Genomic DNA, 13,819 nt, shown 5'->3' on the forward strand with positions numbered 1-13,819 from the left:
TTGTCTCTGAAGGTCGTCGGAAGGGGCTCCCCGCCTCTAAATCCACTATTGCTCGTTGGATTCATTCGGTGGTTCTGGAGGCATACTGTGTTCAAAACAGCCTCCTCCGGGGGTGAGGGCTCACCCTACCCGGGCTGTGGGAGCTTACTGGGCGGTTTGTCACCAAGCTGCGGCTTCGCAGGTTTGCAAGGCCGCAACCTGGTCGTCCGTTCACACCTTTGTAAGGTTTTACAAGGTGCATACTCAGGCTTCTGCGGATGCAGGCCTGGGTAGGAAGATACTGCAGGCGGCAGTTTCCCTCTGGCCGACCTAAGTCTCCTTCTCTCTGAATATTTTCCCTACCCTTGGGACGTCCCATGGTTACCTGTGTCCCCCAGTGAAGCGAGAAAGAAAGAGGGATTTTTGTTTTTTACCGTAAAATCTTTCTTGGAGCCTTCATTGGGGGACACAGCACCCTCCCTTTAGGTTGTACCATTTTGGCCAACGTGCTGTTGTTGTGGGTTGGTACATAGGTTGAGTTTGTTTATACTTGCTCCTACTTTAGCACCAACTGAGTTAACTTGTCTGTCGGAGGGTGTATACTGCCAGGGAGGAGTTATTTTTTCCTTATTTCCATAGTGTCAGCCTCCTAGCGACAGCAGCATACACCCCATGGTTACCTGTGTCCCCCAATGAAGGCTCCAAGAAAGAGATTTTACGGCAAGAACCAAAAATCCCTCTTTCTCATCTTTCAGGTTACATTGGGGGCTTATCTACAGCATTCTGTAATGCGTTAGATAAGCCCCTGATGCCAGTGGCCGCAGCTTATATATGATTTTGGGGGTGACAGACTCCCTTTAAGGGTAAAATGGAAATAAAATCATCAGCTGATCATAAAGTTTGCTTCCTCTGTTTTCGATCCGGTTGTCTTTATTACTAATCTTCTTACACTTAATATAATCTTATTGGAGCTAACCAATCTTTTTTTAGGATACATTTATATTATAGAAATAATAAGAAGAAATGCTGTATTTTCACTACTAATGTAATTGTGCCATCTAGCTTTAATATATAACCTCTAATTATACAACTTCCAATCTCATTTATATGTATGTCTTCAGAAACTACTAAGAAGTAGAATTTAAAGTGTTTCTTGTGGCAGTGTGTAATTTATGTAAGACGTCTCTTATGTCTTCTACATTACTGAAGACCTGGATAGCAGCGCCCTCTTGTGGCCCATAGTCTAATCTCTCCAACCTTAACAGGGTGTGCGGCAATAACAGATGTCAACAGATATGGCTGGGTTTACAAAAAACATAATTTTTGAGTCCCTGCTTTTGGCCTGATTGCCAGTATGTCTGCAAGTGTGAATAAGTGTGCAAAGTGTTTCTTTGTGTATATTTGCAGGAGGATTAATCGCAGTTTTACTAAAGTAACCTGTTTATTTCGATTGTGACAACCTACTTCTACAAATGACACAACTGTCATCTATGAAAACCCTTTTTTAATGGTTATTATATTTTTTTCCCAAAATTGGATGATTCACAGAAACATTTGTATCCAGAAAACTGATTGTGACCAGGACTGTGCAATAATAATGCATTCTACAGAGGGCTGCAGACGTTTCTTTCTGAAATGTTCTGTTGGGGATATGTGCACACACTGCCTGCGGAAAGTCTGCAGCATAATACAGCACCATCTAAGCAGATAAGAGTTCAGTAACTCTGCTATAGATTGACATGTGTTCTTGGATTTAAAAACCCCAGCATGTCAGTTCTTTGGGTAGAATCCATTGTAGACTTAACCCTTTTCAGTGCAACACACTTGCAATGTAACATGTGGGTTTGCCAGTAAGAAAAAGTTGAAGATGTGCTGCAGAAAATCCACAGCAAATTTGTTATGTGTGAGCATCCGCTCCAATCACTTTTAGTCTGTGCATTTCCTTGCTATTCAACACTTTTTATTTGATATTTTTGGTAAAATTATGTGTCTAGTAAGATCATTTAGTATATGAATAATGCAAAATTGAAACTCCACACCGTGCCAAGAATTCTAACTTCAAGACACCAATAGAGTCTGGAAATGAGATTTAGTATGTGGGGACTTTACATTCATTATAATGATGGAGAGTGTTGTATTTGTATTGTCTGGATCGCCTTCTGATGCAACAGGCAATTTGTGTAATGTGCTAAAATAATGTCTGCTGGAAATACCATCATATGCACAATCTAGAGACCCATTTTGCAAAACAATATTTGGAGAATGCGCTTTATAGGAATGCTTGCTACTGATTAGTCTGAAAAGGCCTGTGATCCCCGATGAACAAAATGTCCATTGGTGCGATGTATTGAGTGAAGCAGTCATGTATGGCTACAGCTGTCAATCGGCAGTCATTTACTGCTAGCCTGACTACCCAGGCCGACGTACAAGTGCTGGCGACAGAGCAATAGCTTATTCGGTCACTCTGTCCTCATAGAGTATTGTTATCGGCAGCACATTTCCTGTAAGCACAGGACGATGTGCTGCTCACAATGATGATTTTTACACCTGCATAAAAATCATTGCACCTGCCGAACATTTGTTCTCTGACTATTTGCTTTTCTAAATGGGGCATTTGTATTGTTTGCAGTATCTTGCCATAGACAACAGCCATCCGGGAGAGACATCTGACACGCCATCATAGATCAGACACTCAGAAACTCTAGGCCGGAATACTTCCAGATTAACAATTGATAAATTGAACATGTCACATCTATTTTTTTTTTTTTACTTATTTTTACTGCTAGGATATTGGATGAAAGAACACGATCAATAATGTCCATGTTCTAAAGGGAAGCTATCCTCAGAAAATGACCTATAATAATAATCTTTATTTTTATATAGCACTAACATATTCCGCAGCGCTTTACAGTTTGCACACATTATCCTCACTGTCCCCGATGGGGCTCACAATCTAATTTCCCTATCAGTATGTCTTTGGAATGTGGGAGGAACCTGGAGGAAACCCACGCAAACATGGGGAGAACATACAAACTCCTTGCAGATGTTCTTTAAGGCTACTTTCACACTAGCGTCGGGAACAACCCGTCGCTGTGCGTCGGGCCGAGGTTCCCGACGCTAGCGTGGTCTCCGCCGCACAACGGGGGCAGCGGATGCATTTTTCCCACGCATCCGCTGCCCCATTGTGAGGTGCGGGGAAGTGCGGGGAGCTGGGGGCGGAGTTCCGGCTGCGCATGCGCAGTCGGAAAAAGCGGACCGTCGGGAGCAAAAAACGTTATATGTAACGTTTTTTTTCTCCCGACGGTCCGCTACCACACGCCCAAGCGTCGCAAAACGGATGCAACGTTTGGCAATGCGTCGCAAATGCGTCGCTAATGTTAGTCTATGACGAAAAAACGTATCCAGCAAGAACTTTTGCTGGATGCGTATTTTCGGCAAAACGACGCATTTGCGACGTATTGCAGTTAACGCTAGTGTGAAAGTAGCCTAAATCAAGTTTTTTTGCTGCATGCATCTAAAAAAAATTGTCAATATTTTTTATTTCCTATTACAATCTTATTTAAAAAAAATTGTAGTTTTTGCAATTTCCAAACTGGCAACTGAGGCTTTTTTTCTGTCCTTTCTGGAGGAATTTACAAGAGTTTTCTAATCCGTAGAGACAAGATTATAATGACAGCTTACACATCTATCAGCCTATAAAAAATGATCCACCTTTCACAATAGGTGATGTCTCATCTAACCTGCTAATTCCTTTTTTCACAATGCCCATTACACAGGTTAAGTAGATGCTTCAATACCAAAGATAGTCGGGACATAAACTTTGTGACTTTGTGACTGTGCACGTGTTGTGTCCTGACGCAAAGGGAGATATGAGCGTAAACGAAGTATGAGCATAAAAAAAGCCCTAGTGTTTTGAAAATGTTGTTTCTATTCTTTCTTCATTTGCATATGATTAGCATACCTGTCAATCCTGTGATTTCAATAATTCCATAACTTTTTTATTGTTGAAATTTCAGTGTTGAGGAGTGAATGAGCAGTTCCATATAACAATAAAAACCTTACTGTGATACTAAAATGAGTGCAGTTTAAAAGTGTCGGGGACCTGACCCTGTAACACTTTATTTTCTTGCTAGTTTCTCAGTACATGTTACACCATGTTGCATTGCTTCCTGATTCACCTTTCTTGTTTCCCCTTACATAGAATTATTATGAACCATTGTGTTAAGTGCAGCATGTTATTCTATCGTGGGGAAGTCTTTCCTCACTGACCTTACTAATTGTTGTCATTAAGCTTTTTGTCTTCATTTTCACAGACGTGCGAAGGGGGTGAGGGTCATTGGCTTATTGGCTGCACACACATCAGAGCTGAGAGAAAATGTTCCTGTCATAGAGGTAAATTTCATTTTCAAAGATAACCGTTGATTTAATTAGGATTTTTCTTTGTAAAAGGTCATATCTTCCACGAATAATAATTTCAAGAACAAATATTAAGAAATGGAAAACAGTATCTGTCTTATAATTCTCATCATTGAAGGACCTCCGGTACAAGGTGTTCTGTCTAGTACAGGCCAATATGTGCACCAGCTCCTCAGGACCTGCATTACGCGTAGCACTTGTTTTAAGTTTTTGTACAATACCTTTTGCAACCTGGAAACCATCTGCAAGCAGAGTACCTTATTGTCTATTTTTGTCTTAAAGTGGTTGTGTTGAGTTCTTTTATAGGTAGCATTGCGAAGTGCTTGTAAAAACCATCAACTTTGTAACGTACCTCCTCTTAAAAATCCTCACCATTCCCAAAAAGTGGTGGGACTTTTAATTCTATAGTTTACAGCTCATTGTCTAGGTTACCGACTACCTCTGCAGTCTGAGTGGCTGGGTTACCTAGCTAAGGAGCATGGTCTCCTTGTAGGCTCTCTGCTTTGGGGCCTCCTTGTGGCGCTCTGGAGCTGGCTGGATCACTGGATTCGGCCAGCTTCTGTCCCCTTGGTCTTCTCCCATGGCCCATGCCGTGGAGGCAACGCTGCCTCTGTTAGCAGCCTGGGAAGATTGGTCGAGCTGATCAGCCGTGCTGCTCTTCTATCTTCAGGAGCGCACTGACACTGCCAAATTGGAAATAGGGAGGCAGAGGAGTGCGGTACTCCTGAGAGGGGAACACTAGAACATTAATTACTCGGGTCTGAACTCAATAGAGATATGTGATGCCCCCAAAATCTCAAAAGTCTGATCCTATGTCTGCAGTGTTTATGCATGTGTAAGGCTACTTTCACACTAGCGTTTTTCGGCGGACGTCACAATGTGTCGTTTAGGAGAAAAAACGCATCCTGCAAAGTTGTCCGCAGGATGCGTTTTTTCCCCATAGACTTACATTACTGACGTATTGCGACGTATTGCCACACGTCGCAACCGTCGTGTTTCGGCGCACCGCCGCCACAAAAAAAGTTACATGTAACTTTTTTTTGTGCGTCTAGTCCGCCATTTTCGACCGCGCATGCGGACCTTGCAATGGGGCAGCGGAAGCGTCATAAGACTGCTTCCGCTGCCCCCGTTGTGCTTTTCTTTCACAGCATGCGTCGGTACGTCGGCCCGACGCACTGCGACGGGCCCGTACCGACGCTAGTGTGAAAGCAGCCTTAAAGAGGACATGTCTGTTTTAATAAATATTTGAATTCCCAATATAACATTTTTCAAGCTTCTTTTCTATTAATTTTACATCATGTCGTTCCTCCGGAATATTTCTGAATTACTTGATAACTGGACCTTACTGTTCTCTGATAAAGGGGCGTCCTTGCACTGGTACCACTGATTACAGTGCGAGACCGTCTACGGACATACCCTCGATGAGTAAGACCCAGCTGCCCATTTATTCCTCCACTTTTAGGAGGAGTAAATGGAACAAGACAATGAGTAGTTTTAAGAGAAGCTGCACCAGACCAAACAATTACAATTGTATAATAAAACAGGCGCCAGGAGAGGTGACAGGTTCTTTTTTAATGAGCAAGGTAGTGGTAGTAACAATAGTTCAGAGCTGCAGTCACAATTGTGCAAGCCTCAGATGAAATCTCCATGCATTTCTTGCTGGCTCAGTTTGTGCAGAGAGATGATTTAGTTTCTAGAGAGTGTCATCTTTATATCAGACAATGTACGGTTATCTGATATTGGAGAGCGTCCTCTCCCACGTCATTACAGTAGCCTAGGTAATCTGTATGTGTCCGCTGACAAGTATTTCCACTGTTTCCATTTGCATCCAGCAGAATAATGACTAACGGAAGAAGAATGTTCCCAGCACTGTGGGATTTGTGGTTCAGTCTCTGCACGAATACACACTGTAACTTGGGACCATTGGGAAATACGTAATTTTTAAGTAGATCGGTTATACATTTAAAGGGGTTGTCACAAGAAGAAAGTACATTTTAATCAATAGATCTTGGAATAATAATAATTTCCACAATTGGATGTATTTTAAAAATTTTTTAACACATTAAATGGTGGAACTTTTTATTTCAATATCTATTGTTTAAAATGTATTTTTTTTTTATACTCCTAATTTTTTCTTCTCTCCAGAACACTATGGTGGAGTTGTTTCAATGCCCAGTCTATGCATCTTTATAAGCTTCTTTCAACTGCTTCTCCACAAGATTTGTACACTAAAGGTAGTTAAACAGAGTATAGGGATGCCCCTGTCTAGGCCACTCCTCTCGCCACCCTTGTACTCAAACAGGGGATTTATCATGCCCTAAGTGCATGAATATACAGGTCCTTCTCAAAAAATTAGCATATAGTGTTAAATTTCATTATTTACCATAATGTAATGATTACAATTAAACTTTCATATATTATAGATTCATTATCCACCAACTGAAATTTGTCAGGTCTTTTATTGTTTTAATACTGATGATTTTGGCATACAACTCCTGATAACCCAAAAAACCTGTCTCAATAAATTAGCATATCAAGAAAAGGTTCTCTAAATGACCTATTACCCTAATCTTCTGAATCAACTAATTAACTCTAAACACATGCAAAAGATACCTGAGGCTTTTAAAAACTCCCTGCCTGGTTCATTACTCAAAACCCCCATCATGGGTAAGACTAGCGACCTGACAGATGTCAAGAAGGCCATCATTGACACCCTCAAGCAAGAGGGTAAGACCCAGAAAGAAATTTCTCAACAAATAGGCTGTTCCCAGAGTGCTGTATCAAGGCACCTCAATGGTAAGTCTGTTGGAAGGAAACAATGTGGCAGAAAACGCTGTACAACGAGAAGAGGTGACCGGACCCTGAGGAAGATTGTGGAGAAGGACCGATTCCAGACCTTGGGGAACCTGAGGAAGCAGTGGACTGAGTCTGGTGTGGAAACATCCAGAGCCACCGTGCACAGGCGTGTGCAGGAAATGGGCTACAGGTGCCGCATTCCCCAGGTAAAGCCACTTTTGAACCATAAACAGCGGCAGAAGCGCCTGACCTGGGCTACAGAGAAGCAGCACTGGACTGTTGCTAAGTGGTCCCAAGTACTTTTTTCTGATGAAAGCAAATTTTGCATGTCATTCGGAAATCAAGGTGCCAGAGTCTGGAGGAAGACTGGGGAGAAGGAAATGCCAAAATGCCTGAAGTCCAGTGTCAAGTACCCAGTCAGTGATGGTGTGGGGTGCCATGTCAGCTGCTGGTGTTGGTCCACTGTGTTTCATCAAGGGCAGGGTCAATGCAGCTAGCTATCAGGAGATTTTGGAGCACTTCATGCTTCCTGGCACCTGCTCACAGTGCCAAAACCACTGATAAATGGTTTACTGACCATGGTATTACTGTGCTCAATTGGCCTGCCAACTCTCCTGACCTGAACCCCATAGAGAATCTGTGGGATATTGTGAAGAGAAAGTTGAGAGACGCAAGACCCAACACTCTGGATGAGCTTAAGGCCGCTATTGAAGCATCCTGGGCCTCCATAACATCTCAGCAGTGTCACAGGCTGATTGCCTCCATGCCACGCCGCATTGAAGCAGTCATTTCTGCCAAAGGATTCCCGACCAAGTATTGAGTGCATAACTGAACATTATTATTTGATGGTTTTTTTGTTTGTTATTAAAAAACACTTTTATTTGATTGGATGGTTGAAATATGCTAATTTATTGAGACAGGTTTTTTGGGTTATCAGGAGTTGTAGGCCAAAATCATCAGTATTAAAACAATAAAAGACCTGACAAATTTCAGTTGGTGGATAATGAATCTATAATATATGAAAGTTTAATTGTAATCATTACATTATGGTAAATAATGAAATTTAACACTATATGCTAATTTTTTGAGAAGGACCTGTAGATCTTTCCAAGCAGCAGTTGAAAAGAGCTTCTAAAGAAGCTATGCAATGCCCGGAGGATAAATACATTTTAAAAAAAAATATGCTTCAACGTTGTCAAGATCTCTATTTGTCAGAGTAGTCAAATTGACTTTTTATTTTTTCTGGTCAACTTATTAAAAATTCACAGACCGGCAATATTTTTTATGGGTACATTGGAAAGCAGTAACAAAATATTCTGAAGATAAATGTTACAAGTCTACCGCCCATAATTCTAATATGAAGACATCAGCTGCACTCACTGAAGATTGTAAAATGATGACAATAGTTAAAATAATCTGTTTAAGTTTCTTCAGCGTAATAAAATAAACACGGATGCATTACTTTTTTTTACAAATGCATGTAGAAAAGCCGCGGAGACACCATCACGTGTTTCTCAACGCAAGCAATGAATAACCAGGTCTTTCACCGGGAAGGAACAACCACAGGAAGGGCAGCATCCAATAAAGGAAAGCCACCTATGCCAAAACATGGTATCCATCCACAGACAGCTGTTTCGGGGTATTTGCCCCTCATCAGTGTGGAGTAGGAAACTGGCTATTAGGAGCAGTGCCTAGTGAAAAGACTATAAACATAAGGGTGAATGACCTCGGGGAGATCAAAACATCCAACACCGCGAATACACCATCACGTGTTTCTCAACGCAGTGATCCAGAACACTGCCCCTATCCCTGATGGGAAATATGCAAATGCATGTAGAAAAGCCGCGGAGACACCATCACGTGTTTCTTAACGCAAGCAATGAATAGCCCGGTCTTTCACCGGGAAGGAACAACCACACTGGATGGATACCATGTTTTGGCATAGGTGGTTTTCCTTTATTGGATGCTGCCCTTCCCGTGGTTGTTCCTTCCCGGTGAAAGACCTGGCTATTCATTGCTTGCGTTGAGAAACACGTGATGGTGTCTCCGCGGCTTTTCTACATGCATTTGCATATTTCCCATTAGGGATGAGGGCAGTGTTCTGGATCACTGCGTTGAGAAACACGTGATGGTGTCTCCGCGGTGTTGGATGTTTTGATCTCCCTGAGGTCATTCACCCTTATGTTTATTTACTTTTTTTTACAGACAGGGCAAAAAAAGTGCCTTATTTCTATGGACTAACCTGGAAATTCTGGACAGCTGGAACTTACTGCTTGTTCTCATGTAATGGGTGGCTTCATTGTTTTCTTTTGTTGGAGAAAAAAATAATGTCCTGGCCATGTTGTGAACACAAGTGCAGGGCTTCAGATGCCTTTATAGTACGGTCTTGTAACCAACTTTCTCGTCACATGTCCAGAACAGATTATTATCCCCTGGCAGTAAACGATAAAGACTCATATTGAATGGCAGCAAGCAGAGATCTTAAAACCCTTAAAGAATTGATGCGGAAATTTTATTAGAAAGTTATCTAACATTTTATTAAACAAAAAATAACTTTTATGTCCTGAAATGGCAATATTACTTCAGTTTCTTAATAGTCTGCAAAAAATATTTGACTATACATGAAAAAAGCTTAAAGTTACAAATACAGTAAGTAAATAAAAAAAAAAAAGGCAATTAAGGGTGATATAAATAAATTGCAAAGAAGTTAGATTTTACATTTGCTGAAATAAAGCTGATGTTAGAAGTGAAGCTTTCTTTTTAAGACCTGTGAAGTCAATTTCCAATCCTGGAAACCATGTGGATAGTTTTTATTTTTCTGAATGTCTTCTGTTTGAGTATTTAGGCATTTCGCTGGCATTTCATGATACATCCATCTTAAGCAGATTTGGCTATAAAGTGCTCTCAGCATGAAAGTGATTAATCATTTTCCAGTCTCGTATACTCTAACTCCAGAAAATTCCATGTTCAGGATTTAGTTGTCACTAGGGTTGAGCGACTTTCATTTTTTTAAGATCGAGTAGGGTTTTGGGAAACCCGATTTTGTCCAGAGTCGAGTCGAGTGCAGTCGGCCGATTATCGCTAAAAGTCGGGGATCGACCGAAACACGAAACCCAATGCAAGTCAATGGGGAAGCATAGTCGGCAGTGAGTGGAGGCCAGGAAAACACCTACAGTGCCCATTTTAATGCCAAAAACATCCATTCTTGTTTCTGAAGCTTGCCAATCTTAATTAACTGTATAATAATAGTTGGGCATAGGGAATTGGGGGAAAGTTGTGGGGGGAGTAGGGCTGGCTCAAGTTTTTCGTGGGCCCAGGAAATGCGGACTACGTCACGGCGGTGTTGCAGGGAAAGGTAAGTATTTAAAAGTTGCAAGTGCTGTGATCCTGAGCAAGCAGGGGGGGGGCCCACTCGTTCGCATTGCCACTGGCACAGGGCCCCTCAAAGTACGGCGGTGTGTTTGCATGGCGGGGGCGCCTCCCACCAGCAGCGACACTTTTGCGTACTCTGAGGGGCCCTGTGCCAGTGACGTCGCCAACGAGTATGCCCCCCCACCTGATGAAGGAACCTGCACTTTCATCTGCACCTTCCTCTTTGTCCCTGTGTAAGGTGGTATAACATGCGGGAAGGGGAACCTTACTTTCAGCAGGGACAGATTCTGGCTGTGTAGAGTACAAGGGGAATGTAGTGGTCTAGGTCAATGTACCAGCAGACTCATTTAGCAGTGGCTGGGCAATGGGCAGGATGAGGAGGAAACAGATATAGGGCCAAAGAATAAAGTAGGCTACATGCAGTTCAAAATTGGTAACAGGACTATACAGGCGGCATTGCTTTGTTCAGTGGAGTAGCAAACCCAAGAGCAGCAGACACTGTTTCAAGGGCCTAACCACACTAGTAGGCCAAATGCAGTTTAATATCTGATAGTACAGGGCGAAAGCCAGAATGTGGAAGCTCAGCTTTGTTCAGTTGAGGACAACACCAGGGAGGGGCAGACACCTTTAGTAGGCCGGAAAAGCCTATTGCATTTTTTAAAATGGTAATTTGGAGCAGAAGGTTGAAGCTCAGCTTTATTTAGTTGAGGGCAACACCAGGCAGGGGCACACAGACAGACACCTTTAGTAGGCCGGAAAAGCCTATTGCATTTTTCAAAATGGTAATTTGGAGCAGAAGGTTGAAGCTCAGCTTTATTTAGTTGAGGGCAACACCAGGGAGGGGCAGAAGCCGTTAGTAGGCCCTAACCACCATTTTTTTTTTAAAACCACTTAATGAGAGCCGGAAGGTTGAAGCTCAGCTTTATTTAGTTGAGGACAACACCAGGGAGGGGCAGAAGCCGTTAGTAGGCCCTAACCACCATTTTTTTTTTTAAAACCACATAATGAGAGCCGGAAGGTTGAAGCTCAGCTTTATTTAGTTGAGGACAACACCAGGGAGGGGCAGAAGCCGTTAGTAGGCCCTAACCACCATTTTTTTTTTTAAAACCACATAATGAGAGCCGGAAGGTTGAAGCTCAGCTTTATTTAGTTGAGGACAACACCAGGGAGGGGCAGAAGCCGTTAGTAGGCCCTAACCACCATTTTTTTTTTAAAACCACTTAATGAGAGCCGGAAGGTTGAAGCTCAGCTTTATTTAGTTGAGGACAACACCAGGGAGGGGCAGAAGCCGTTAGTAGGCCCTAACCACCATTTTTTTTTTTTTAAAACCACTTAATGAGAGCCGGAAGGTTGAAGCTCAGCTTTATTTAGTTGAGGACAACACCAGGGAGGGGCAGAAGCCGTTAGTAGGCCCTAACCACCATTTTTTTTTTAAAACCACTTAATGAGAGCCGGAAGGTTGAAGCTCAGCTTTATTTAGTTGAGGACAACACCAGGGAGGGGCAGAAGCCGTTAGTAGGCCCTAACCACCATTTTTTTTTTTTAAAACCACATAATGAGAGCCGGAAGGTTGAAGCTCAGCTTTATTTAGTTGAGGACAACACCAGGGAGGGGCAGAAGCCGTTAGTAGGCCCTAACCACCATTTTTTTTTTTAAAACCACATAATGAGAGCCGGAAGGTTGAAGCTCAGCTTTATTTAGTTGAGGACAACACCAGGGAGGGGCAGAAGCCGTTAGTAGGCCCTAACCACCATTTTTTTTTTAAAACCACTTAATGAGAGCCGGAAGGTTGAAGCTCAGCTTTATTTAGTTGAGGACAACACCAGGGAGGGGCAGAAGCCGTTAGTAGGCCCTAACCACCATTTTTTTTTTTAAAACCACATAATGAGAGCCGGAAGGTTGAAGCTCAGCTTTATTTAGTTGAGGACAACACCAGGGAGGGGCAGAAGCCGTTAGTAGGCCCTAACCACCATTTTTTTTTTTAAAACCACATAATGAGAGCCGGAAGGTTGAAGCTCAGCTTTATTTAGTTGAGGACAACACCAGGGAGGGGCAGAAGCCGTTAGTAGGCCCTAACCACCATTTTTTTTTTTAAAACCACATAATGAGAGCCGGAAGGTTGAAGCTCAGCTTTATTTAGTTGAGGACAACACCAGGGAGGGGCAGAAGCCGTTAGTAGGCCCTAACCACCATTTTTTTTTTAAAACCACTTAATGAGAGCCGGAAGGTTGAAGCTCAGCTTTATTTAGTTGAGGACAACACCAGGGAGGGGCAGAAGCCGTTAGTAGGCCCTAACCACCATTTTTGTTTTTAAAACCACATAATGAGAGCCGGAAGGTTGAAGCTCAGCTTTATTTAGTTGAGGACAACACCAGGGAGGGGCAGAAGCCGTTAGTAGGCCCTAACCACCATTTTTTTTTTAAAACCACTTAATGAGAGCCGGAAGGTTGAAGCTCAGCTTTATTTAGTTGAGGACAACACCAGGGAGGGGCAGAAGCCGTTAGTAGGCCCTAACCACCATTTTTGTTTTTAAAACCACATAATGAGAGCCGGAAGGTTGAAGCTCAGCTTTATTTAGTTGAGGACAACACCAGGGAGGGGCAGAAGCCGTTAGTAGGCCCTAACCACCATTTTTTTTTTAAAACCACTTAATGAGAGCCGGAAGGTTGAAGCTCAGCTTTATTTAGTTGAGGACAACACCAGGGAGGGGCAGAAGCCGTTAGTAGGCCCTAACCACCATTTTTTTTTTAAAACCACATAATGAGAGCCGGAAGGTTGAAGCTCAGCTTTATTTAGTTGAGGACAACACCAGGGAGGGGCACACAGACAGACACCTTTTGTAGGCCTGAAAAGCCTATTGCATTTTTCAAAATGGTAATTTGGAGCAGAAGGTTGAAGCTCAGCTTTATTTAGTTGAGGGCAACACCAGGGAGGGGCAGAAGCCGTTAGTAGGCCCTAACCACCTTTTTTTTTTTAAAAACCACATAATGAGAGCCGGAAGGTTGAAGCTCAGCTTTATTTAGTTGAGGACAACAGCAGGGAGGGGCAGAAGCCGTTAGTAGGCCCTAACCACCATTTTTTTTTTTAAAACCACATAATGAGAGCCGGAAGGTTGAAGCTCAGCTTTATTTAGTTGAGGACAACACCAGGGAGGGGCAGAAGCCGTTAGTAGGCCCTAACCACCATTTTTTTTTTAAAACCACTTAATGAGAGCCGGAAGGTTGAAGCTCAGCTTTATTTAGTTGAGGACAACACC

The 13,819-nt window shown here is 42.6% G+C and overlaps 1 protein-coding gene across 2 annotated transcripts in view; it reads left to right on the plus strand.

Moving 5' to 3' along the window:
- The window catches only part of ULK4 (unc-51 like kinase 4), a 1,043,381-nt gene that overhangs the window by 101,666 nt on the left and 927,896 nt on the right, over positions 1-13,819 (plus strand). For both annotated transcript variants that reach the window (XM_077269069.1, XM_077269068.1), the window contains exon 17: positions 4,293-4,371. In XM_077269069.1, the coding sequence (XP_077125184.1) occupies positions 4,293-4,371 (79 nt within the window). The remainder of the gene's footprint in view (positions 1-4,292; positions 4,372-13,819) is intronic.

This window comes from Ranitomeya variabilis, chromosome 6 (assembly GCF_051348905.1).
Source record: "Ranitomeya variabilis isolate aRanVar5 chromosome 6, aRanVar5.hap1, whole genome shotgun sequence".
NCBI lineage: Eukaryota > Metazoa > Chordata > Amphibia > Anura > Dendrobatidae > Ranitomeya > Ranitomeya variabilis.